Source organism: Pleurodeles waltl, chromosome 7 (assembly GCF_031143425.1).
Source record: "Pleurodeles waltl isolate 20211129_DDA chromosome 7, aPleWal1.hap1.20221129, whole genome shotgun sequence".
Taxonomy (NCBI): domain Eukaryota; kingdom Metazoa; phylum Chordata; class Amphibia; order Caudata; family Salamandridae; genus Pleurodeles; species Pleurodeles waltl.
In genome coordinates, this window is record NC_090446.1 from 1502080232 (window position 1) to 1502104981 (window position 24750).

At 46.6% G+C, this 24750-nt stretch overlaps 1 protein-coding gene across 1 annotated transcript in view; it reads left to right on the forward strand.

Moving 5' to 3' along the window:
* The window catches only part of LOC138247448 (protein RoBo-1-like), a 55397-nt gene that overhangs the window by 12125 nt on the left and 18522 nt on the right, over positions 1-24750 (forward strand). The window contains exon 4 of the mRNA XM_069202074.1: positions 18641-18790. Coding sequence (XP_069058175.1) covers positions 18641-18790 — 150 coding nt within the window. The remainder of the gene's footprint in view (positions 1-18640; positions 18791-24750) is intronic.

Genomic DNA, 24750 nt, shown 5'->3' on the forward strand with positions numbered 1-24750 from the left:
TCAGCCAAGGTGCCCCCACATAGTTCAGGGCAATTTCCCTGGACTTTGTGAGTGCGGGGACACCATTACACGCGTGCACTACATATAGGTCAACACCTATATGTAGCTTCACAATGGTAACTCCGATTATGGCCATGTAACATGTCTAAGATCATGGGATTGTCCCCCAATGCCAAATCTGGTATTGAGGTGCCAATCCCATGCATCCCCGGGGCTCCAGCATGGACCCCGGGTACTGCCAAACTAGCTCTCTGGGATTTTCACTGCAGCTACCGCTGCTGCCAACCCACAGACAGGCTTCTGCCCTCCTGGGGTCTGGTCAGCCCAGTCCAGGAAGGATGAACAAAGAATTGCCTCTGAGAGAGGGTGTTACACCCTCTCTCTTTGGAAATAGGTGTTAAGGGGTGGGGAGGAGTAGCCTCTCCCAGCCTCCGGAAATGCTTTGAAGGGCACAGATGGTGCCCTCCTTGCATAAGCCAGTCTACACCGGTTCAGGAATCCTCCAGGCCCTGCTCTGGCGCAAAACTGGATAAAGGAAAGGGGAGTGACCACTCCCCTGTCCATCACCACCCCAGTGGTGGTTCCCAGAGCTCCTCCAGTGTGTCCCAGATCTCTGCCATCTTGAATGCAGAGGTGTGAAGGCACAATGGAGGCCTGTGAGTGGTCAGTGCCAGCAGATGATGTCAGAGACCCCTCCTGATAGCTGTTTACCTGACTAGGTGGCCAATCCTCCTCTGAGGACTATTTAGGATCTCTCCTGTGGCCTTCTCTTCAGATAACAAATGCAAGAGCTCACCAGAGCTCCCCTGCATCTCCCTCTTTGACTTCTGCCAAGGATCGACCGCTGACTGCTCCAGGATGCCTGCAAAACCGTAACAAAGTAGCAAGAAGACTACCAGCGACATTGTAGCTCCTAATCCTGCTGGCTTTCTCGACTGTTCCCTGGTGGTGCAGGCTCTTGGGTCTGTTTGCCTTCACCCTGCACTGGAAGCCAAGAAGAAATCTCCCATGGGTCGACGGAATCTTCCCCCTGTTAACGCAGGCACCAAACTTCTGCTTCACTGGTCCTCTGGGTCCCCTCTCATTGTGACGAGCATGGTCCCTGGATCCAAGTGACCCCCGACAGTCCAGTGGTCCATCTGTCCAAATTTGGTGGAGGTAAGTCCTTGCCTCCTCACACCAGACAGTAATTTTGTGTACTGCGTGAACTGCAGCTGCTAGGGCTTCTGTGCACTTTTGCAAGGAATCCTTTGTGCACAACACAGCCCAGGTCCCCAGCATTCCGTCCTACACTGCTCAACTCACTGAGTTGACCACCGGCTTCGTGGGACCCTCCTTTGTAGTGTTAAGATGACCGCCATGCTCAGTTTTCTTGAACCCGTGTTCAAGTGCTTCTGCTGGTGCTGTCTGCTTCTGCATGGGCTCTCAGTGTTGCTGAGTGCCCCCTCTGTCTCCTCCTCCAAGGGGCGACCTCCTGGTCCTTCTTGGGCCCGGGCAGCACCCATTTTCTTCAATCGCACCCTTTGCAGCTAGCAAGGCTTGTTTGTGGTCTTTCTGTGTGAAAACAACTCTGCATCCTCCAGCACATCTTTTGTGCAAAGGAGAAGTTCCTGGCATCTTCCGTTGTTGCAGAATCTTCAGGTTCTTCCATCCAGTGGCACCCATTTTGCACCTTCATCCGGGGCTTAGTGGGCTCCTGCCCCCCTGGACACTTTCGTGACTCTTGGACTTGGTCCCCTTCCTTTGCAGGTCCTCAGGTCCAAGAATCCATCTTCAGTGCTTTGCAGTCAGTTGTGGTCTCAGCAGAATCTCCTATCACGACATTTGTGTGTTTCTGGGGAAGTCGGGTAAATTTACTCCTACTTTTCAGGGTCTTGGGGTGGGGTATCTTGGACACCCTTACTGTTTTCTTACACTCCCAATGACCCTTTACACACTACACTAGGCCTGGGGTCCCTAAGTGGTTCGCATTCCACTTTCTTAGTACATGATTTGTGTTGCCCCTAGGTCTATTGCATCCTATTGTATCCTACAGTGTTTGCACTACTTTCTAACTGTTTACTTACCTGATTTTTGGTTTGTGTGTATATTTTGTGTATTTTAATTACCTCCTAAGGGAGTATATCCTCTGAGATCTTTTTGGCACATTGTCACTAAAATAAAGTACCTTTATTTTTAGTAACTCTGAGTATTGTGATTCTTATGATATAGGGGGTCATTCTGACCCTGGCGGTAAATACCGCCATGGCGGAGGTTGGCGGTAGCACCACCAACAGGCTGGTGGTGCTCCGCCGGGCATTCTGACCGCGGCGGTACAGCCGCGGCCAGAGGCGGGAAGCCGGCGGTGTACCGCCGACTTTCCGCTGCCCATGGGAATCCGCCATGGCGGCGCAGCTTGATCCGCCGCCATGGGGATTCTGACACCCCATACCGCCATCCTGTTCCTGGCGGTTCTCCCGCCAGGAACAGGATGGCGGTAGGGGGTGCCGCGGGGCCCCTGGGGGCCCCTGCAGTGCCCATGCCCATGGCATGGGCACTGCAGGGGCCCCCGTAAGAGGGCCCCAAAAGGAATTTCAGTGTCTGCCTAGCAGACACTGAAATTCACGACGGGTGCTACTGCACCCGTCGCACTCCAGCAACTCCGCCGGCTCCATTCGGAGCCGGCTTCATCGTTGCTGGGTCTTTCCCGCTGTGCTGGCGGGCGGCCTTTTGGCGGTCGCCCGCCAGCACAGCGGGAAAGCCAGAATGGCCGCCGCGGTCTTGTGACCGCGGTGCGGTCATTTGGCGGTAACCGCATGGCGGGCGGCAACCGCCGCCCGCCGCGGTTAGAATCACCGCCATAGTGTTATATGATATAAGTGGTATAGTAGGAGCTTTGCATGTCTCCTAGTTCAGCCTAAGCTGCTCTGCTATAGCTACCTCTATCAGCCTAAGCTGCTAGAACACTACGAATCTACTAATAAGGGATAACCTGACCTGGCGCAAGGTGTAAGTACCATCAGGTACCCACTATAAGCCAGGCCAGCCTCCTACAAGGCAGTACTTTGAATTAAGGGTGGATGGATTTGGTGAGTTTCATTCCACGTAATTCAGCAGAATAAAATTAAGATTCCGTGGAAGTCTACAGAATTCCACGAAGGGACAGAGTGGGCACCACAATGTGCAGTGCATACCACTCAGAGCCTTTACATAATTATGTAAGGGCATCAAGGGGTATCCATTCCAGTCCATATTCCTCAGTAGCCTTACTGACTTATGTAATGGCAAAATGGGGTATGTAGTGCACTGTAGAGGAGTGCATACCCCTCTGTGCCCTTAAATACTTAACTAGGGGCACCAAGGGGTATGGACTGCACTCCAGTGCAGTGCATACCACTTGTTACCCTTACATACTTATGTAAGGGCAATGAGGGGTATGCACTGCACTTTAGTATGGTGGAATACCCATCAATTGCCTTACTGAAATATGTAAGGGCACCGAGGGGTATGCGCTGGAGGGCATACCACTCATGCCCTTACATACTTTTGTAAGGGCACCAAGGGGTAACTACTCCAGTGCAGTGCATACCCCTCAGTGCCCTTACATAATTATGTAAGGGTGCGGAGGAGTATGCACTGCACAGCAGTGGTTTTAAACATGGCTGGAAGAGGGAGCAGTCCCTCTATGTTTAAATCACTGCACACTAAAGTTTAATCTCCAGTGGTTTCTGAAGATAGAAGGACTGCTCCCTCTTCCAGCCCTGTTACAATGCTGATTTAATTCTGCTGTGGAATGGTAATTCTGCGTTATATGAGTAATGCGGAATTACTAAATTACCCCAGTTGTGCTGCTAGAATTGAAAATTCCGCCCACCCCTACTCTGCTTATGTTTGTTAGCACGTTCTACACATATTACCTAAAGAAAGCTTTTCATATGGGAACAGAAAAAAACTACATCACTTATTTTCTGGTTCAGTTTCTCCTGAGAAAGGAAAGGTACACAACATGGAACAATATGCAGCCAGACAGTAACCATTTCAAAAATCAGCCTTACTTAGCTGTGGTCAATCTAAACCTGAAAAATACACACCTAGTACATTTTTGTGCAACATGTTAGTATCAGTATGTATTTAAAAAAAAAATTAAAGTGAAAGAATCGTCATCACCAGCACAGAACCAGAAGTCGGTATAGTCCGTCAGATACCGACCCTCCACTCTTCCTATTTCTGGGTCCCTGGTTTCCCCATTGGGGACATACCTATACCAATCAGTGCTTGCTCCCATAGATAGATAAAGGGAAAGGCGGAGGTTCTAAGATGGCGAGTGGGATATAAAGTTTGAAATCAATAAAGAAAGGCTTGCTAGTGAAAAAGAGGTAAAGGCACCTGGGGTAAAACAGAATAACAGGGGTCAAGAGGAAGACATTAAGCAGAAAGAGCAAGATAGAGTTACAGGAGATGAAGCTTGCGAATGCCCTAGAAGCGATGAAGCTTGAGGTTCCAACCACCAATGTAGCGCCTACAGGGGATGGATGCGTCTCAGTCTAGGACCCCTCCAAGTCCAGTAAGTTCATGGGTGAATGTTTTTTAACTGGCATGTAACCTCTTTCCAAGTTGTGTGGATGAGCCACTCCACTATGCAGTTTCCCTAGCGGGCAACATGGCTCCAATGGAGAGCAGTATGACAGACTGAAAGATTCTATCATTTTCAGATTTGGGTGGAACATTAGCCAGTATTAAAACACTTTAAACAATGTAAAGATCCTAAAAAGATGTTGAATGTGAATTGAAACATTTATTCATGTAATTGGTACAGTGTTTGTGATAGGTGAAGGGAAAAAAACCGACAATTTTCCATGGGTTGTTTAACTTGATGTGAATAACTCAACTTTGCTCTGTCTGCTGAGAAAAAGTTTGTCATGATTGATTCACAGAACAGTGGCACTTAATTATTTACAGCACAGTCTAATAAGTGGGTTATGAACTGGGAGGCCAGAAGAAGCAAGTTCGGTGATAAGAACATATGGCATAAGGCCCAAAATTTGAAGAATGAAAACAGTAATTCCCAGGTGGTGATGAAAGGAGAACTCTTTTTTAAGTGTCTCAAAAATGTGAATGGTTTAAGATAGGAAGGAGGCACCTGAGACCAATAGGGATAGTTGATTTGTCAATAGTTTCCGGTTTTTCTGTTACGTTGTCAGAGGTAGAGCAGGCGATCATCCTGAGTAAAAGTGGGAAGGCATCTGGCCCAGATGTGGTACCTATTAATTTAATTAGATCTAGTACCCCTTTCTGGGCCTTACTTCTCAACAACACCTTTTATAATTTGGCGCATGCTACCTTTCCCAGTTCACGGGGAATGCCTATTACAGTCCCCATATTTAACAAGCATTTTCAATGCAACGGGTCTCGCATTTGTTCGAGTTAAAGTTATTAGCGTTGTAAAGCAAAACAAAAAAATGCAGTGTGATCGTGCTATGTAAAATGCAGCTCGATCGCGCTTAGTGGAAAATAAACAGATAAAGTAGTCCGGACCCCAGGCTGAACACATCGAGCCTCATATGTTTTTGGTACTTTACCGGTGCTGTGTAGGTGGGCTAAACTCTGGAAATGCATGACGTATGCATGCCTTTCACAAATGAAAGCAATCGGATTTTAAAAGGCAAGCCCACAAACCAACATAAGTGGCTGACGTGGCATGGGCGTGGTTTCAACCCCAAAGAGAGATTATAGAATGGACGGAGCACTTTGTGCTCACCCATAAAAAGGGGGACCGCTCATTTCCATCACGTTACAGATATTATAGACAGCACGGCTAAAATACTGGGTTGGATTATATATGACTGGGTCATGGATTAGATGGATGCTGAGTCCATTTTAAGTGGTTGTCAATTTGGGCTCAGATGTAAACTAGGCACTATAAAACAATGTATCAACAAAGGGAGGGACTGGGAGATTAGTTGGTCCAGTGTACGGTCTCCCAATTAACTGAACATACAAAAAAGGTGTACACTGTTCCAAATGGAAAAATATAATCACTAGGGGAACATTAAAGTTCAGGAGCAAGAGCCCTCACACATCCGAGAGGATGTCATGCTTCATCATCGGGTAGCTCCTCGTCAGACCGGCGCTGCAATATCTGACGTGCTCCCAGTAAGGGGGCTCTTTTCCGGAGATCTTTTAGGTAGCAGCCGTAGTAGCGGACACTACAAGACCTGGTGTTGCGGTCAGGCGCTAATCCTGGCAGGAGAGTGAAAGCTAAAATTGGTTCCCAGTCTTAATAGGAGCGAGTCAATTTAATTAATCAATGGAATAAGACTGGGACCAAGATTAAAAACAGAAGGAAAGTGTAAAATGAGGAATAATGCTCAACCACTTTCTGCATGGTGCTGGAGCTTAAGGAGATTATCGTCGGGCTCCTAGGACATGGTCAACATGTTTCGCGTACAGTGGTCTAACAAGATCCTATGACGCTTCTTCAGGACCAATACACAATAAGACTTCTCCTGTCTATATTACCGAAAGTTTGCAAAAATGTCAAACAAATCATATAGGCCCTCATTCCAACCCTGGCGGTCTATGACCGCCAGGGCGGAGGGCAACGGAAGCACCGCCAACAGGCTGGCGGTGCTTCCAGAGCTATTCTGACCGCAGCGGTAAAGCCGCGGTCAGAAAAGGGGATCCAGCGGTTTCCCACCGGATTACCCCTGGCCCAGAGAATCCTCCATGGCGGCGCTGCTTGCAGCGCCGCCATGGGGATTCCGACCCCCTTCCCGCCATCCTGTTTCTGGCGTTTTTTACCGCCAGAACCAGGATGGCGGGAACGGGTGTCGTGGGGCCCCTGGGGGCCCCTGCACTGCCCATGCCACTGGCATGGACAGTGCAGGGGCCCCCTAACAGGGCCCCATTAAGATTTTCACTGTCTGCTTTGCAGACAGTGAAAATCGCGACGGGTGCAACTGCACCCGTCGCACCCCTGCAACTCCGCCGGCTCCATTCGGAGCCGGCTTCATTGTTGCAGGGTCTTTCCCGCTGGGCGCCCTTTTGGCGGTCGCCCGCCGGCCCAGCGGGAAAGTCGAAATGACCCCCGCGGTCTTTCGACAGGGGAACTTTGGCGGGCGGCCTCCGCCGCCCGCCAAAGTTGGAATGACCCCCATAGTCACTTACATTGAAGTTCACTAATTGTCAGAAACCTCTAACGGTCGCCCTAGAAAAATACAAATAAATCATTTTGATCAAAACACACGGAAAAATGAGGAAGGACACCCGTGACACAACAGTGTGTAGTAACCAGTTGTGTAAAAACATAATAAGACAATATGCTTACCATCCCTTGGTACATGGGGGGCCCCTTGGGAAGTAGCATGCCGAAAGCAGTCACTACTAATAAAGTGGTAAAACAGACACCATGAATGCAGTGTAATCAATCAGAACCAAAAAAGTCACATTCACTACTAGAGGTCGGTTGGTTAAATTGATTATGAACATCAAGTACATTATTAGTCCATGTCACTTGGAAATTCATACACAGATTCGTCACTAGCATTTATGGCATTTGTTGAAGGAAAACTGGGAGGAATAAAACAGTTTTACAACAAAAAATATTTCTAAAAACGCTTGGTGAGTACTGTAGCAGAGTGTAATAGTCTGCGTGGTGATTTACAAAGGCAAAAACACACTGGCAAAGCGTGGTTATCCATAGAATATTAAGGGATTACCCCGACCTAAGTCTGTTAATACTTTGAGAGATGTCATTAGTTGAGCTCAATATACGTCCCCAGAGTAAATAAGTAACCGAAAAAAGCGATAAACACACAAACGCGAGGTCACTTACTTTGTGGATGACGGCAGTCTGCAGGGGAACCTACCCTGACGTGCTCTCCCGAAAAGACAACTTTTTTTACACAACTGGTTCCTACACACTGTTGTGTCACGGGTGTCCTTCCTTATTTTTCTGTGTGTTTTGATCAAAATGATTTGTTTGTATTTTTCTAGGGCGACCATTAGAGGTTTCTGACAATTACTGAACTTCAATGTAAGTGACTATATGATTTGTTTGACATTTTTGCAAACTTTCGGTAATATAGACAGGAGAAGTATTATTATGTATTGGTCATGAAGAAGCGTCATAGGATCTTGTTAGACCACTGTACGCGAAACATGTTGACCATGTCCTAGGAGCCCGACGATAATCTCCTTAAGCTCCAGCACCATGCAGAAAGTGGTTGAGCATTATTCCTCATTTTACACTTTCCTTCTGTTTTTAATCTTGGTCCCGGTCTTATTCCATTGATTAATTAAATTGACTCGCTCCTATTAAGACTGGGAACCAATTTTAGCTTTCACTCTCCTGCCAGGATTAGCGCCTGACCGCAACACCAGGTCTTGTAGTGTCCGCTACCACGGCTGCTACCTAAAAGATCTCCGGCAAAGAGCCCCCTTACGGGGAGCCCGTCAGACATTGCAGCGCCGGTCTGACGAGGAGCTACCCGATGATGAAGCATGACATCCTCTCGGATGTGTGAGGGCTCTTGCTCCTGAACTTTAATGTTCCCCTAGTGATTATATTTTTCCATTTGGAACAGTGTACACTATAGAACAATGCCCTAACATTAACTTGGTGTTAGGTAAATATACTGTGGCTAAACACGCATCCATGTATCATCCTGCACCAACAGACCTAATTATGGTGCATGTTGATTGACATGGGGCTTGATGATGTCCTGGGACATTTTTTGCCTACTTGCATGAGAGAATAAAGGCAAGGGTCCGCATCAGCCAGTTGGGGGAGGTCTCTGAAGATATTAAAATTATTTGCGGTGTCAGACAGGGCTGTAAGCTGGCCTCTCTTTTGTTAATTTTAAATATAAACGATTTGCACTCGTCACTTATAGGTGCCACTCAAGATGTTCCAATAATTGGAGAAAAGTCAATTTCTGCACTTCTGAAGGCAGATAAGGCCATACGTACAAACACATTTTCCCATAGACACAGAATGGGTAAAACCCTTTGATACATCTGGCCCATAATGCGGTGCTTATAGCATGGACTCCTAAAGAGATGTGCCTCCTTGTGTTGGCTTTTGTTACTCTTATGTCCTCGTTTGATCTTAGGGCTAATTTCACCAAGTCCCATATTATGTCCTGTGGCCTTAAGCGTGAAATGTTGACTACATTGTGTAATGGTACCGACTCTCTGACTAGTAAAAGCACTTTCCCGTATTTAGGTATTCTTTTTCAGCTTAAGGTTCCTGGTCAGCTAACATTGTCCATTGTACAGGTACATTTTGTAAGGCTAATAGGGCTTTCTGCAGCCGTCCTCACCCTTCGGGGGGAGGTTGTTTAATGTCACTGCTTATAAGCCCCAATGTGTGCCAATAGCTATGTATAGTGCTGAGGTTTTGGGACATATCGAATTGTATTGGAATTCAAAGAGAAGAAAACAGATTTCTTCAGAGATTACTGCCCCTCCCTGTGAGCGCTGCTACCTACATTAGTCATAAAGAACCTGAGCTACCCTATCGTGAGGATCTGATTCATATTTGTCCTGTTGTACTTTGGTTTTCGATCTGGAAATCTGAACGTGTAAGAAGTTTTGCAGGGAGTGTGAATTTGGTCAGATATCTGGACCTAAGGGATTTTAATTATTCTAGTAATTATGTATGGCTTGTTCATAATAGGTGGGAACGCTCCCTGCTCTTCTGTTTCAAGTCTGATACTGTAAAGTATTTACTATGTTTTCTAATGGGCCGTTTACATCATACTGAATCTTTACCATGTCCATGTGATAATGTTTCCTAACTGACAATGCTTCATTTTATGTTTTTCTGCACATCTTATATGTAATATACTATAATGTTTTTCATTCCAATTTTAAAGAAGTATTAGTCTGAACTTAAACTTTGTAGAATTACGTTCATAGGGGGTCATTTTGACCTCGGACCGCAGTGCGAAAGACCGCCAGTGTTGGCGGTTTGCCGCTCGGCTTATTATGACTGTTGACAGCTCTCCGTCCTTTTTCGGACGGAGAGCCGCCAACAGCCATACTGGCGGGCGGCGGGGAAGTGGAGGTTGCTCCACCTCCACCGCCATGCCAACAGAACACCGCCCACCGAATCACGTCCTGTGATTCGGCATGGTGGTGTTCTGTTGACGGTGTGGTGTCGGCGGAGCAGCCCCCATGGATCCCGTCCCCTCCCGGAGGATCGTCGGACCAGGTAAGTCGATCGTCCGTGAGGGGAGGGGGGTGGGCGGGTGTTGTGTGTTGTGAGCGTGCGTGGGGTGTGTGTGTGTGTATGTCGTGGGCATGTCTGAGTGCCTGTATGCTTGCGGGGGTGTCGTGAGTATGGGAATGAGTGCATGTGTGTCTGTGGGTATGTCTGTATGGATGTGTGTGTGTATGTTTGAATGTGGGTGTGCGTGTCTGTGTGTGTGGATGGTGGCATGTATGCCGGTGTGTGTGCATGCATGTGTTTTGGTGGTTCCTGCGTGCGTGTCGTGTGTGAGTGAGTGATGTGATGTTGGGGTCGGGGTGGGGAGGGGGGCCCTGCCACCTTTGGGGGGTGGTAGGGGTGGTGGGGGGTGCAGGAGAGGCAGACGGGGTGGGGATGGGGGTGGGGGAGACCCCTATCAGTGCCAGGTAAGGAATTCCCTGGCACAGATAGTGCATACCACCATGGATTTCATGGCGGTTTCAAACCGCATGAAATCCATGGTGGTCAGCCGGGTCGAAATACCGCCGGCGGTATAGTGACGGCCGCCGGGCTGGAGACCCAGGTCTCCAGCCCGGCGGGCGGAATAGAGAACCGAAGGATGACCATGGCGCTAACCGCCATGGTCATAATTCGAAAAAAAAGACCGCCAGCCTGTTGGGGGTCTTACCGCCGCTTCTCCGCCTTCCGCCGGGGTCATAATGACCCCCATAGTTTTATTGTTCTTAGAAAATGGGGAGGTAATTCTTAACTTTGGTTCATTTTTTAATACTGCTGTACATTCTCGGAGAACAATGTTCCGATGGTTTTATTATATATTGTACTGAACTGCTCAAAATATTTTAATATGTATACATTTCCGCTCTTCTTATATTTTATATATATTTTTATTGTATGTATTGTGTCTGACTTTTATGGTTGCCAACATGCTATGGAATAAAGATTTATGAACTGAACTGAATAGGGCAAGGCGTTATTGCTGTGGGTCACATGATCATTTAAATTGTAATTGCCTAAATATTCCCTCAGCCACACAGACTGTAATCCTGCAGTTTTATCAGAGTGGCAATAGATGCCCCTCAGAGTTAATAGAGCTTTAAGAGGAGGTAAGGTTCAAACCCCTGCCAACAGCCAGAAATAACTAGAGCCTCTGTTTATAAATGGTGTGTTTATAAATGGTATCTGGTTGAGTCACTTGTAATGCCACCACTCCTAGGTCATCAATGTTTCACACATAAACAGTAGGGCAGTCAAAATATTTCCCTAGAATCTCTTGGCACAAAAGCATTGCAGCTGATGAGGTTATCACCAATGCCAAGCTGAAGATGGGCGGTGAGTATAAACAAGCTACCCTTGCCCTGAATTAACGTCCAAGTATGGATGCCTGGTGGACAAGGGTCTTAGAAGATGAGGGAGCTGCCACAAGAGATCACTTGGAGTATGCTTCCACCAAAAGACATGGAAGTGACTTGGTAGGTCTAGGTATGGTAGGGCAGCTAATGCCACAATCTCAACTGCCTTCCTAATGGTGGAGGAACAGTAATGTCAGCAGGAAAATCTGCCAGAACATAAACCATTGCTGTAAGATGAGTCCTTTCAAAGTGGAAGTTGCAAGAACTCCGCCAGAGTGTACCACCACAAGCCTAATTTTGGAAGGCTGGTGGATTCATAATGTGTACGAAGATGGACCACTGTGCAATGAGATCCAGGCCTTATAGCCTAAGAGAGGCAGTTGTTCTATTGTCACCTGAGAAGTCTGTGAAGTCTATACACAATAATAAGATGTACATCTCCCTGATTGAAAAGAGTCAAGCCTGTTGAAATAAGAAAGTATTTAATTGGGTCAGATTTCTTGCCCTGATCACTAAACCACTAGAGGAGGATAAATACTCTGCCCCTGAGACACAATAGGACCTCCCATTTGGACATCCTTGCACCAGCTCCAAACAAGCACATAACCTTGAAATTAACCTCTGGTGGATTGCTCTCCCCCTACCCCAGCTGGGGACAAAATTTGTACTCCTAGAATATGCCTGGATAATGTGGCCTGTGAGGAGAAGAGCAGCTGGCTTGGTCTACGAAAGGAGGAACAGAAATCCTATAGAAAAAAGAGGCTTTCTTAAGCATGGGAGAACCTGCCTGCCCAAGGCCCAGCCGGATGGAGAATATGGAGGATAGCTCAATAAACAGAGTCCATCCAGGAGCCATCAAGACCCACATCCAATGACACAGAGGAACACAAAGAAAAATACTCGATGATGGAATGTATAGAGATGATACTATTTGATACAAATGAGGTCTCTGGTTGGCAGTCAGTTTGCACCCTGTCCAAGCAGCGCCCCTCACTCTAGTTAGGGTAAGGGAGTTACACTCCTAAGAAAACCCCTGCTCACCCCCTTCGTAGCTTGGCAAAGGCTATGTGTAAAGTATTTGTACCAACACACACAGTAACAGAATGAAAATAGCCAATATTTATCAGAGTAAAACAAGACCAAGACCACAAAAATCAACATACACAAGCAAAGTTTTGAATTTTCAAAGATTAAGCTTCAATATAGTGCTTAGAAACACAAATGTTTCAATTTGATGCTATAACAGTGTTGTGACAGAGTCGTTCACAACAATCCAATGCCATTGGTGCCGGTCACGGAGTCACACAGACCCCCAGGTACAGTACCTTCTGAAAATGAGGAAACAAGCCGGTGCACGGAGTTGGGGAAGTGTGGTGTCCCTGGATATGGTGCGGCAGCGGTTCCAATGCTGCAGAGCTGTGAAGCAGCACGTTGGTGTAAAACATCAGGTCCTTGCTGCGGAACAGTGGAGATGAGGCAGCGGCGGTGTGAAGCGTGGTTCCTATCTCTCCAGTGGGGTCGATGTCCGGTGGTCAAGACCGGACTCACCTCACGGGATTGCAGTCACTACACGGGGCTGCAGGTGCTGCGGCGGATTTGGGTGTCATAGACATTGGTGACACAGCACTCAGTACTCACAAAGTCATGGGACATAAGCGGTTGCTGCAGCGTCAGGACTGCAAGGTCGGTTGGGATCGTCGCACTCCAGCCAGAACCACAGCTTCAGTTGCACGCAGCATCACGGATTTAAGCAGCGGCGTCAGTCCGGGCGTCGTCCAAAGTTGATGGTTTTTCACCAGCTTTCACTCCCAAATGCCCAGAACTGGAATAGGCACCACTGGCAAGTTAGACTCTACAGCTAGTGAACCCAGAGGCTGGTAGGTGAAGTCTATGATGGCCCTGAGAGTCCTTAACAGGAGGCAAGCTAAGTCCAAGCCCTTGGAGAAACCGCTCAAGCAGGATACACAGCAAAGTCTAGTCTTTGCTGTAGGAGGCTGGCCTGACTTATAGTGGGTACCTTGTGGTACTTACACCCTGTGCCAGGTCCAGTTGTCCCGTACTAGTAGAATAGAGGTGTTTCTAGCAGCTTAGGCTGATAGAAGGTAACTATGGCAAAGCAGCTTAGGCTGAACTAGGAGACATGCAAAGCTCCTACTATATCACTTATATCATATAGCACAATATCATAAGAAAACACAATACTCAGAGTTACAAAAAATAAAGGTACTTTATTTTAGTGACAATATGCCAAAAGTATTTAAGAGAATACCCTCACTTAGGAGGTAAGTAATGTACACCCCTATTACCTAGGAGCAACACAAACCATATACTCCAAAAGGGGAATGCGAATCACGAATGGACCCCAGGCCCATGGGAGGTTGTAGAGGGTCGCTGGGACTGTAGGAAAACAGTAAGTGTGTCCAAAATACCCCACCCAAGACCCTGAAAAGTAGGAGTAAAGTTACCCTACTACCCCAGAAAGACACAATAGTCGTGATAGGGGATTCTGCAAGAACCACAAGCACCAGCAAAACACTGAAGACGGATTCCTGAACCTGAGGACCTGTAAAGTAAGGGGACCAAGTCCAAGAGTCGCGATGGTGTCCAGGGGGGGCAGGAGCCCAGGAATCCCTGGATGAAGGTGCAAAAGGGCTGCCTCCGGGTGGAAGAAGCCAAAGATTCTGCAACAACGAAAAGGGCTAGGAACTTCTCCTTTGGATGGAGGATGTTGCAGAAGTGTTTCCAGGCAGAAATACCGCAAACAAGCCTTGCTAGCTGCAAGGGTCGCAGTGGAGGTTTTTGGGTGCTGCTGGGGACCAGGAAGGACCAGGATGTCGCCCTTTGGAGGAGGAGACAGGGGAGGCGCTCAGCAACTCAGAGAGCCCCCGCAGAAGCAGGCAGCACCCGCAGAAGTACCTGAACAGGCACTTAGAAGATCTGTGAACTCAGAGTCACAAAAGGAGAGTCCCACGACGATGGAGTCCAACTCAGTGGGTTGAGCACTGCAGGACGGAGTGCTGGGGACCCAGGCTAGGCTGTGCACAAAGGAATCCTTGGAGAAGTGCACAGAAGCAGGAGCAGCTGCAAATCACGCAGTACACAGGTTTGCTGTCTGGTGTGGGGTGGCAAGGACTTACCTCCACAAAATTTGGACAGAAGGGCCACTGGTCTGTGGGAGGCACTTGGACCCAGCTTCTGTGTTCCAGGGACCACGCTCGTCAGGATGAGAGGGGACCCAGAGGGCCGGTGATACAGAAGTTTGGTGCCTGCGTTGGCAGGGGGAAGATTCCATCGACCTACGGGAGATTTCTTCTTGGCTTCCAGTGCAGGGTGAAGGCAGACAGCCCTCAGAGCATGCACCACCAGGAAACAGTTGAGAAAGCCGGCAGGATGAGGCGCTACAATGTTGCTGGTAGTCGTCTTGCTACTTTGTTGCGGTTTTGCAGGCGTCCTGGAGCAGTCAGCGGTCGATCCTTGGCAGAAGTCAAAGAGGGAAGTGCAGAGGAACTCTGGTGAGCTCTTTCATTCGTTATCTGAGGAATAGCCCAGAGGAGAGACCCTAAATAACCAGAAAAGGAGGCAGAGGTCTGCGACACACTGGAGGAGCTCTGGGCACCTCCCCTGGGAGGTACTGGTCAGGGGAGTGGTCACTCCCCTTTCCTGTGTCCAGTTTCGCGCCAGAGCAGGGCTGGGGGATCCCTGAACCGGTGTAGACTGGCTTATGCACCATCTGTGCCCATCAAAGCATTTCCAGAGGCTGGGGGAGGCTACTCCTCCCCAGCCCTTCACACCTATTTCCAAAGGGATAGGGTGTAACATCCTCTCTCAGAGGAAATCCTTTGTTCTGCCTTCCTGGGACCGGGCTGCCCAGACCCCAAGAGGGCAGAATCCTGTCTGAGGGGTTGGCAGCAGCAGCAGCTGCAGTGGAGACCCCGGAAAGGCATTTTGTCAGTACCCGGGTTCTGTGCTAGAGACCCGGGGGATTATGGAATTGTCACCCCCAATACCAGAATGGTATTGGGGGGACAATTCCATGATCGTAGACATGTTACATGGCCATGTTCGGAGTTACCATTGTGACGCTACACATAGGTAGTGACCTATATGTAGTGCACACGTGTAATGATGTCCCCGCACTCACAAAGTCCGGGGAATTTGCTCTGAACAATGTGGGGGCACCTTGGCTAGTGTCAGGGTGCCCACACACTAAGTAACTTGGCACCTAACCTTCACCAAGTGAGGGTTAGACATATAGATGACTTATAAGTTACTTATGTACAGTGAAAAATGGCTGTGAAATAACGTTATTTCACTCAGGCTGCAGTGGCAGTCCTGCGTAAGAATTGTCAGAGCTCCCTATGGTGGCAAAAGAAATGCTGCAGCCAATAGGGATCTCTTGGAACCCCAATACCCTGGGTACCTAAGTACCATATAAAAGGGAATTAAATGGGTGTACCAGTGTGCCAATGAGAATTGGTCAAATTAGTCACTAGCCTGCAGTGACAATTTTAGAAAGCAGAGAGAGCATAAACACTGAGGTTCTGGTTAGCAGAGCCTCAGTGATACAGTTAGGCACCACACAGGGAACACATATAGGCCACACACTTATGAGCACTGGGGTCCTGGCTAGCAGGATCCCAGTGAAAACATATCAAACACACTGACAACATAGGGTTTTCACTATGAGCACTGGGCCCTGGCTAGCAGGATCCTAGTGAGACAGTAAAAACACCCTGACATATACTCACAAACAGGCCAAAAGTGGGGGTAACAAGGCTAGAAAGAGGCTACCTTCCTACATTTGCCCTCTGTAAGGCAGAAGCAGCAACTGCAGGCCAACCCAGCAAAGCACATACAGCAAAGGGGCTTTATTCCCCCTCCAGCTCTTCAGCTCTTCTTCCTCTTGATCCAGAAGTGTTCTAAAAATCTGGGATTTTGGGTACCCCTTTGAAGTAGGCAAACCTCAAAGGAAAGTCTCTGTTGGTGACAAGATCCTGCCTTGCCAAGGCCTGGCCCCACACACACACCAGGGGTTGGAGACTGCATTGTGTGAGGACAGGCAAAGTCCTTTCAGGTGTAAGTGTCAGCTCCTCCCTCCCCACTCTAGTCCAGGAGACTCATCAGGATATGCAGGCTACACCCCAGCTCCCTTGGTATCACTGTCTAGAGGAAATTCACAACATCCTAACTGTCAGTCTGACCCAGACGTGGAATACAAAAGAAGGCAGAGGCATAGAATAGTTAAGCAAAAAAATGCACACTTTCTAAAAGTGGCATTTTCAAACTGACAATCTAAAAACTAACTTTACCATAAGATATATTTTTTAATTGTGAGTTCAGAGACCCCAAACTCCACATCTCTATCTGCTCCCAAAGGGAAACTGCACTTAAAGGATATTTAAAGGCAGTCCCCATGTTAACCCATGAGAGGGATTGGCTTTGCAACACTGAAAAACACATTTTACAGTATTTCACTGTCAGGACATGTAAAACACATCAGTACGTGTCCTACCATTTACATAAACTTCACCCTACACATGGGGCTACCTAGGTCCTACCTTAGGGGTGCCTTACGTGTAAAAAAAGGGATGGTTTGAGACTAGCAAGTGGGTACACTTTTCAGGTCGAATTGGCAGCTTAAAACTGCACACAGACACTGCTTTGGCAGGTCTGAGCCATGTTTGCAGGGCTACTCATTTGGTCGGCACAATCAGTGCTGAATGCCTACTGGTAGCATTTGGTTTATAGGCCCTGGGATCTTCTAGTGCACTTTACTAGGGACTTACTAGTAAATCCGATATGCCAATCATGGAATAGCCAAATACTCATATAGTTTACATAGAGAGCACTTGCACTTTAGCACAGGTCAGCAGTGGTAAAGTGCCCAGAGTACTAAAAAACAGCAAAAACAAAGTCCAGCACACAGTCAAAATAGGAAGCAGAGGTAAAAAGACAGAGGAGACTACGCCAAGGATGCCAGGTCTCACACTATTTTAATTGTGCTGGGTCTCTGACCTAATGTCCTGTTCATATACGGACTGGTGCACCTTACCACTAGAAGATTTCAGTTGGGAAAAAGAGTGTGGTAATACCGTCCTTCATCTATGTATTCAATGGAGGACTTGACAGTTAGCATTGATTCTCTATCACTTCCCTCCATTGCCATACACTAAAAACCAGTTGCAGCCTTAAAATTGGTTTTAGAAATACTTGAACAGTGTTCTGGCTAAAAAGAGAGCAGCAGAACCTTTAGCCAGCACACTTGTCCACTCAGGCCATAGCCATTAAAACAGAGAGTCCAAAATATCATGATTGTTGCAATAAGGTAACAATGCATCACTTGTAAGTAGCCCCAAAGATCCCAGGTTCAACTCAAGCGCAGCCCACTGGGACTCCAATGCTATAATAAACCAACATAATTAGTACAACAAGTGCTCAAGGTTGTTAGTCAACCCAGGAATGTGTTAGGACTTTCTCGGTTGTCTGTGTGCTGTGTTTAATTTACTTGTTTACACACCTGTAAATAAATACCTTTTTTCATCTTGATGTTGAGTGTTATACCTCAGTCCCTATTATATACTTCTCCAAGAACAAGCCATGACTGCTTGTCTTCTCTACCCCAGCAGAGAATGAAAATACCTCACAGTCTACATTATATGAAGCCCATGTGATAGGCCTCAGAGTTTCTTATGTGCAATCCCCAGGTACAGTGTTGTGGATGGAGGCTTTGGGGAAAATGTTAAGCCACTAATTTATAAAGATGCTGGGACAACTGCCATTGTAGTTAAGACTGGCAGGACCTTTGCTGTTACATGTCCCCAGTAGAGGAGATGTAGAGATGGTCTCACTCATCCCCTGTTTCAAAACTGTATGTTGTTCCAGAAGTGCATCTTGGACATCCATTTTTATGGGAGATTTGAGAGGTGAGAAGCTACCTCGGGAGGTGGATAACTGGGACAGTGCTACCAGGAGTGGGATGGGCCATGTATGGTCCTCCTATCCTGTTGATGTTGGATCAGGCATCATCACCTTTGTGCTATTTTTGAATTTACAAATGTAATAAAAAACCTTGAGATTTATTTTCCTTGTTGCTCTTTAGTTCCTCCCGTAAAATTGACCGCAAATGGATACAAGTGTCCCACGTGCTTTACGGACCAGTCCTCTGATGGATGCACACCTACCGAAGACCTTCTCTGCACAGGCAAGGAGGACCAGTGTGCCACCCTCACTGGATCAGCAATCAGACCAGGTAACCCCCAGAAATTATGCATCAAACAAGATGGTGGCACTGAAATTGCATTTTATGTCTCCAGGTTCCCATATCACCAGATTGTAGAAACTGTTCATGATTTTGAGTATAATTAGATTGTCTATGTCCCCCTCTGGCAATGCCAGTGAAGGACTGGTGCTTGGAAAGAATTATATAGGGTGCAAATGTCATGAAGATAATGGACAAGATGGGCTTTCTCATGAAAGTCAGGACTTTGACAACAACTTCTAGCCTAGCCCAATTTGATGTCATTTTCCATTGCGAGGGTTGAATCACTTACAGGAAAAAGCTAAGAATTGCACTCACTAGCATACAAAACTCTCATGAGTTAATGCCTTGACACAGTTTCACAGGACTCCAAAGAAAAAGTACAATAGCATTTTCACACCAACTAACACTCATAAAGTTAACTATGGGCCGATTCACAAAGTCTATGTTTAGACCTAAAATCTAACTTTACTTATAGTAAAAAGTCTAAACTTAGACCAAGAGTCTAACTTTACTCGTAGTAAAGTTTGACTTTTGACCTAAGTTCAGGCTTTTGGTCTAAACTTAGTTTACCTTTGTGACTCGGGCCCTACGCTTGGACAAAAATGAATAAAATGGAAAAAACATGCAAATTATCTGAATTGGGAACTATGGAAAACTGTTTTTGTGATAAAACCTCACATAGGCCCTCATTCTGACCCTGGCGGTGTCTCACCGCCAGGGCAGAGGGCAGAGGAAGCACCGCCAACAGGCTGGCGGTGCTTCCGGGGCATTCTGACCGCGGCGGTAAAGCCGCGGTCAGAAAAGGGGAACCGGCGGTTTCCTGCCGGTTTTCCCCTGCCCCAGGGAATCCTCCATGGCGGCACTGCATGCAGCGCCGCCATGGAGATTCCGACCCCCTTCCCGCCAGCCTGGTTCTGGCGGTTTTCACCGCCAGAACCAGGCTGGCGGGAACGGGTGTCGTGGGGCCCCTGGGGGCCCCTGCAGTGCCCATGCCACTGGCATGGGCACTGCAGGGGCCCCCTAACAGGGCCCCAACAAGATTTTCAGTGTCTGCCAAGCAGACACTGAAAATCGCGACGGGTGCTACTGCACCCGTCGCACCCCTTCCACTCCGCTGGCTCCATTCGTAGCCGGCATCCTCATGGAAGGGGGTTTCCCGCTGGGCTGGCGGGCGACCTTCTGGCGGTCGCCCGCCAGCCCAGCGGGAAACTCAGAATTACCGCAGCGGTCTTTTGACCGCGCAGCGGTCTTCTGACGGCGGTACTTTGGCGGGCGGCCTCCGCCGCCCGCCAAAGTCAGAATGAGGCCCATAATCATCTAATATAAGTGTGGACGTTGCTTCATAAATTTCCTTTTAATAATTATTATAAAGTAGATGTAATAATATGTGACTAAAGTCACTTCACTTCGGGGAAAGTAAACACTTCTGAAGTGACTCTGGCATATTTGGGATTTATCAGATGTGTCCCACTGGGACATGACTTCCATGGAATAATCTCTTAACTAATATGTTTGTTGCAAAAGTGGGAAATTTAAAAAGGGGGGTTGGTGCCAAACAATTATATTGTCATACACTGATAGCATGTGTATGTCCTTGTGAGTACGCATAGAGAGGCCACATACTGTAATACACAGCAGTAGTAATACAGTAGAAAGATTTGCATGTTCCTGAGAGAACACATGCAGGGCTGAGACACCAGTTGTACTAGGTGGCCTTTCTGCTATTCTCCAGCCACTCTTATGTGCAGTGATATGGGCTAGATGTTTGAAACTTTTTGTGTGGCCACAAACACTCCAATTTAGAGTTTGTGACCACAAAAAAGTTTTGGGTCATGTAGAAAGCCCTTTTTAGTATTCAATTAAGTTTTACTGACTCATAAAACAGGATTACATCAAGGTATTGATTTGGTACATAGACGTGGTGTGTTTGGGTTTCCCTTTGATAAACCAAAAAAGGTATCAATGGCTTGCAACCAATTTTCTAGTTGCAGACCATTGAACAGTTACTGACTTCCAAGTTGGGGTGGTAACTCATTTGCATGGAGGAGGCGTTCCCTTAGATCCTTTTCCCCTTTGTGAATTTGGGTAAAAGTTCGATGGAGAGTAGGCAGTACTCTAAGAGACCAATGTCAAATCTCACTGAAACTTTAAAAAACAAAAAAAAATCTATTTATAATCAATCACAGACGTCATGGTCTGCTGATCCTTGTAGGCCACCGTCGCTGTGATTTTTCACCAATTGTTTCCTGCTTACTAAATGAACGTGGAGTTGGTTATCAGTTATTTGATATGGTTACTTATTAAAAATTCTCAGTAAAATGCTATGTGTTATGTTTTATAATTGTACAGCACACTGATACACTGTAGCTAAGAACACTAGATAAGAATGGTTAAATAAAATGTGTTTATTAAATTAAATAGAAGAAAATAAAACATGCATCTATTTAAATGCAACAGCAAGTAAAATTTAGAAAAACAATATTGTACAATGAAACAACAGTACATTTAGTACAAGGGACTGAAAACAGATGAGTGAAACAGAAATTAATCTGGTCAAAGATTGGTGTCACACAGACTGTTGTATGCGAGGAACATGGATAAAAAATAGACCTCTGCATACCATAGAAACTGAAACATGTACAATAGGTCCGTGTAGTGGGCAAAAGACTTCTTGTTTTAGGTACATATGCACACCTGACATAGTTGTACCCCTAGGAAATGCTGCATGCAGAGCTTTAGGTGTGATTAAAAAGGTGGAGGGATCTCTGAAAAGGGTGTGGCCTATTTAGTTATAGCCGTGACTTAAACACAAACAATTTGTATGATTTCCATAGTGTGCCATTCCACCTGTCTGGTATTTTGGTTTCTCTCAGAGCTTTCTTCTTGTATCCCAATTTAATAACACAACAACAGATATACACCTAAAACTACACCTAAAACCTAAACTACAGAGAACAGCTTGATCAATGGTTGAATGGCCTGGCATTGGTTGACCATGCATCTGAACAGCCTTTTGACCCATTGACAGGCACTGTGAAAAACTTGCACTGGCTTCAGTCTCAGATCCAGAGCTCTGAATCACAGCCATTATAAACACCTGAATGTGGCTTAGTTCAAAGCATGCATTTTACAAGAGTAATATGCTACACAAAATACAGAAAAACAACATCCTGGAAACAGCTAACACTCTAATGGAGTGCAAGATTCAGTAAAATGCAAAATATAAACCAGAACTAAGGGGCAGATGTATCAAAGGGTTTTACCCATTCTGTGTCTATGGAAAAACGTGTTCATACATATGGCCCTAAATCACTAACATGGCTGACCCAAATCTTTATTGCATTAATTGTTCAGAAATTCCAGTAAAGTTAAGGGCATGGATATAGGGTCCAATCAGTCGCAGCTCGCTCCTATTTTAAAGGGCGGCTTGTGCGGCACGCAGGGAAGGGAGGTATAGCGGGACAGTTAATAATAAAAAAATAATAATAATGAAGAAAAAAACGTACCTCCTCCGTTGCCGCCCCTCCTCTGTCTCTCGTCACTGGCGCTGCAGGCACAGGCTCCCAGCCTGCCCTGCGCCAATCCTGACACTGCTCAGAGAAGCATCAGCCAGTGGACATGATGATGCCAAGATAAGTGGCGTACAGTGAAAAATTAGAGGACTCAGGACAGAAGTAGTCTAGTGAGAGAAGTAGGAGGAAAGCCAGTTGAGTGAAGGGACTGCAATGTCAAGGGTCCTAAATGTGTCAGAAACACAGAAGGTGGGCAACAGCACAGAAGGCTGCATAATATTGAAGTGTGATGGTGGATGAATGTGGTGAACGGAGGTGATGAAGCTAGCTTTGTTCCTTGTCAGTGGAGTGGAGAATTGAGACGTGATGGGAAGGGAGCCTGAGAAGGCTGCTAGCGGAGCATGTGGGGGTATTCTTCCACTGGCACGACTGCTACCACTAGTGATTTGAAGAGACAAGAGAAGGTTGAATAAAGAGGCTAGGCAGAGGAGTAAACTGCTCTTTCTGCCCCTAAAGCTAGCTGTTCAGTGTTTTGGGGTCTGAAAGGGTGGGAAGGGGCTCAAGAAGGATGAGCAGACATTGACAACCGGCATAGTGTTTGATGAAGCAGCCAAGTGGTGGTGAGCCAACCACAAAGAGGTTGGGTAGGGCGAAAGATGTTAGAGGAAAGGGCGGGGAAGTCAATAGCTGTATAGAAATGTTATGTCTAATTCTACTACTTCTATAGAGATGCAGAACACAGATATACAGCAGAAACTGAAGACACTGAGATGGGTGACCTAAGACTGTGGTTTAGTGTCTAGCAGTTTTTGATGGTGTGGTTGAAATGAGGCAATAAGGTTTTGTGAATAAAGTATTGGATATGACTGCTGATGCAAGAGACACATTCTGTGTACAAATCATATGAATTGTATCATATTCACTATAGATCACTTGGGTGCATCTACTTATTACAGTTAACATATAAATGTAGGGGAATAATATAGATGTGAAATTGTGTGATAAATGAATAAAAAAACATACCTGATCTTGTTTAAGACTGCAGCACTGGCAGCCAATTAAAAAAAAACATATGTTTCTAGTGAATCATCTGAAATTGTGATGAATGCACTGTCCTCAATAAAATGTAGCAATTGTATCTCTCCAAGAATTGCTTGATTACAATGCATCACATTCAGAGCACAGGCGGGGGATTATGGGACTGGTGATTTGTTTTGAACTTTAACCAAATCTTTGTCCATAGGCAAGGTGCTTTTGCATTAAACGTCTAACTTTCTGTGTTATGTTGATGACAAATTCACTTTTGCAGCACATATTGAGAAGCTTACCTGTACTTGCTTCTCTGTGCTTAAAGTAATCAGCAACATTACTAAATTCTTCCATAGCAGCTCTAGAAAAAGAATCTTCAGGCCCTTAACCAGAATGCAGAGACTAGTGTTTTTCTGGGGCTGAGCAGGAAGACTAGCATTTCTGCCCATCTTCCTCTCCTTTACAGGCTCCCTCTGAGCAAGTGTTGCTTATTGTTAGAAATTGGGTATTTGGTTGGCAGTCAGGTTACCCCCTGTCCAAGCAAGGACCCTCACTCTAGTCAGGGTAAAAGAGAATCACCTTCAGTTAACCCCCGCTCACCCCCTTGGTAGCTTGGCACAAGCAGGCAGACTTAGCTTCAGAGTGCTAAGTGTAAAGTATTTGTACCAACTTAATGAAAACACTACAAAATGAAACAACACACATTTAGAAAAGTAGAAAATATTTAGCTAAACAAAACAAAACCAAAACGACAAAACTCCACCAAGTCAAGTTATTAATCAAAATGTAAAAAAGAGTCTTCATGTTCTTTTAAACACAACGCTAACGCTGTTAGCATGAAAATGTACCTGGGTTGCGTCAAAAATAACCCTGCACAGGGGAGTGTGCGTCGATATCACTCACAAGCAAGACCGTGCATCATTTCCCCTTTGGTCGGGTCGGCGTGCTTCATTTCTTCTCTCTGCAGGAGAGCAATGTGTCGATCCGGACAAGCACTCTCGGGGACCAGGCAGGCTTTGCGTTGTTTTTACATGCCCAGTGATGTTTGCATCAGAAATCCTGCTGCACTATGATCCAAAAACCGCACAGTGTGGGTTGTGATCTCACCAGCCTCTGTCAGTGATATTGCGGATCGTTTCTCCAGCCGCGTGCGTCGATCTCCCAGCCATGCTGCAGGCGGAGCATCGATTTCAGCCACAAAGCCGGCAGCACGTGGTTTTTCCGGAGGTTGCGTTTACATTTTCCCTGCACGGCGGTCTGTATGTGATTTCTCAAACGTGGCCTGCCAGCTTCTCCTTTCAAAGCCCCAGAAACTGGATAGAGCAACACTTGGCAGGGCAGGAGTCTCAGCAGAGACTCCAGGTGCTGGCAGATAGAAGTCTTTGCTGTCCCAAAGACTCCAACTAC